The sequence below is a fragment of the Nicotiana attenuata genome, unplaced genomic scaffold, assembly GCF_001879085.1.
Source record: "Nicotiana attenuata strain UT unplaced genomic scaffold, NIATTr2, whole genome shotgun sequence".
Lineage (NCBI taxonomy): Eukaryota > Viridiplantae > Streptophyta > Magnoliopsida > Solanales > Solanaceae > Nicotiana > Nicotiana attenuata.
In genome coordinates this window covers 10,635-12,576 of record NW_017678539.1, presented here as the reverse complement: position 1 = coordinate 12,576, position 1,942 = coordinate 10,635, and the positions used below count along the sequence as shown (strand labels likewise).

The 1,942-nt window shown below is 44.2% G+C and overlaps 1 protein-coding gene across 1 annotated transcript in view; it reads right to left on the bottom strand.

The window, feature by feature from the left end:
- The window catches only part of LOC109221637, a 9,044-nt gene extending 7,497 nt beyond the window's left edge, over nt 1-1,547 (bottom strand). The window contains exons 1-2 of the mRNA XM_019386107.1: nt 1,475-1,547; nt 1,257-1,385 (exon numbers count right to left, since the gene is read on the bottom strand). Of these exons, the coding sequence (XP_019241652.1) occupies nt 1,257-1,385; nt 1,475-1,547 (202 nt within the window). The remainder of the gene's footprint in view (nt 1-1,256; nt 1,386-1,474) is intronic.
- Nucleotides 1,548-1,942: the final 395 nt, after the last annotated feature.

Here is a 1,942-nt window from a genome sequence, read left to right as displayed (position 1 = left end):
TCTCATGCCTTCTACATCAACCAACTTGTAAGCCCCACTTGAGTAAGACTTCTTGTACGACATATGGCCCATCCCATTTTGAAGTGAACTTCCTTACAGGTTTATGGGAAGTAATTATGGGTCTTCGTACGGCAAGGACTTGATCTCCTACTTGAAAGGATCTCGGGCGAACTCTTTTATTGAAGGCGCGAGACAATCGAGCTTGATAACATTCAAGACTCTGTTGAGCTTCCAACCTCTTCTCATCAAGAGCCTCCAACTCTACTAATCGAAGTCGAGCATTTTCTTCATCAGTGATCCCTTCTTGGATAGCTAATCGTAATGAAGGTATTTGACGCTCGAGTGGCAGGACGTCTTCGACTTCATAGACAAGTGAATAAGGGGTCACTTGCATTGGCGTGCGGTGAGTCATCCTATTTGCCCATAGAGCTTCTTCCATACGGTCATTCCAATCTCGTTTAGATTTGGGACGACTTTCTTTAACAAGTTGCATAGAGTCTTGTTGAATGCCTCAGCTAGACCATCTGCGGCAGCATTGTACATCGAAGAGTTACGTTGCTTGAAGCCAAAGATATCACAAATCTTGTTCATCAGCCTATTATCGAATGGCTTTCCATTATCCGTTATTATGTAACGAGGAATTCCAAAGAGATAAATAATGTTTACTCGGATGAAACTTGCAACATTTTCCTTCTTTACTTCCTTAAGAGCAACAACTTTAGCCCATTTTGAGAACTAGTCAGTTGCAGCCAAGATGTATAGGTGCCCACCAGAGGACTTTGGCAGTGGTCCAACAATATCAAATCCCCAAGCGTCAAACGGCCAGGATGCAACAGTCGGGTGCAACACTTCAGGAGGTTGATGAATAAAATTCGCATGGAATTGACAAGCCTTGCATCTTCTAGCGTAGTCCAAGCAATCTTTTACCATCGTTGGCCAATAATATCCCATCCTTTTTATATGGAAGTGGAGGTTTGGTCCAGACTGGTGTGACCCACATACTCCTGAATGTGCCTCTTGCAAAGCTTGGAGTGCTTCTTCTTCCCCTAAGCATCGCAAAGGTATTCCCTCGAATGACCTTCTGTATAGAGTATCTTTGTAGTAAAGGAAGCGATGTGCACGGCGACGGATTTCAGTCCTTCTCCTCGGATTTTCTGGAAGTATCCCATAGCATAAGTAGTCGATAATGGGTTGTCGCCATTCTTCTTTCCCAACTTCAGAAACAACGACAAGATGCTTGAGTTCATTTTCTTCACCTTCAGCCTCATTTGGTGGCAGTACTATCCATTTTTGGCAGACAATAACTTGCGCTTGGTCAGGCAGGATTAACGATGAAGCTAGGGCAGCTAAAGCATCCGCCTTCCTGTTTTCTTCCTTGGCACATGCTGTATAGTCACATCACCGAGCCACCCCATTAATTTTTTAGCGTAATCATGATATGGGCGTAGTTCGGGCTTCTTGACCTTGTAACTACCTAAGAGTTGATTGACCACTGACTGGGAGTCACCAAAGACTTGCAATTGCAGTTGCTTCATATTAACGGCCATTTCAAGCCCAAGTATTAATGCTTGATGCTCATCAACGTTGTTGGAACAGAGTTGTGTCAGGTTAAGGAGTAGGGCAAGACTTCACCTTGGGGAGTGAGAAATACTATGCCAGCCTCGGCTCCTCCATGATGTGCAGCACCATCAAAGTCTTCCATGGAGGTTGAACTTCAACGACCATTGCGTCCTCATCAGGTAGTTCGTCAGTTAGCTCCTAGTCATCAGGTATCGGATGATCTGCTAAGAAGTCTGCCAATGCTTGTCCTTTTACATCCTTTTGAGGGATTTACAAAATCTCGAATTGTTGAAATTGGAGGTACCATCTCGCTAGTCGATCGCTAAGAACAGGTTTTGACATCACGAACTTGATGGGATTTGCTTTAGAAACAAGACGGACA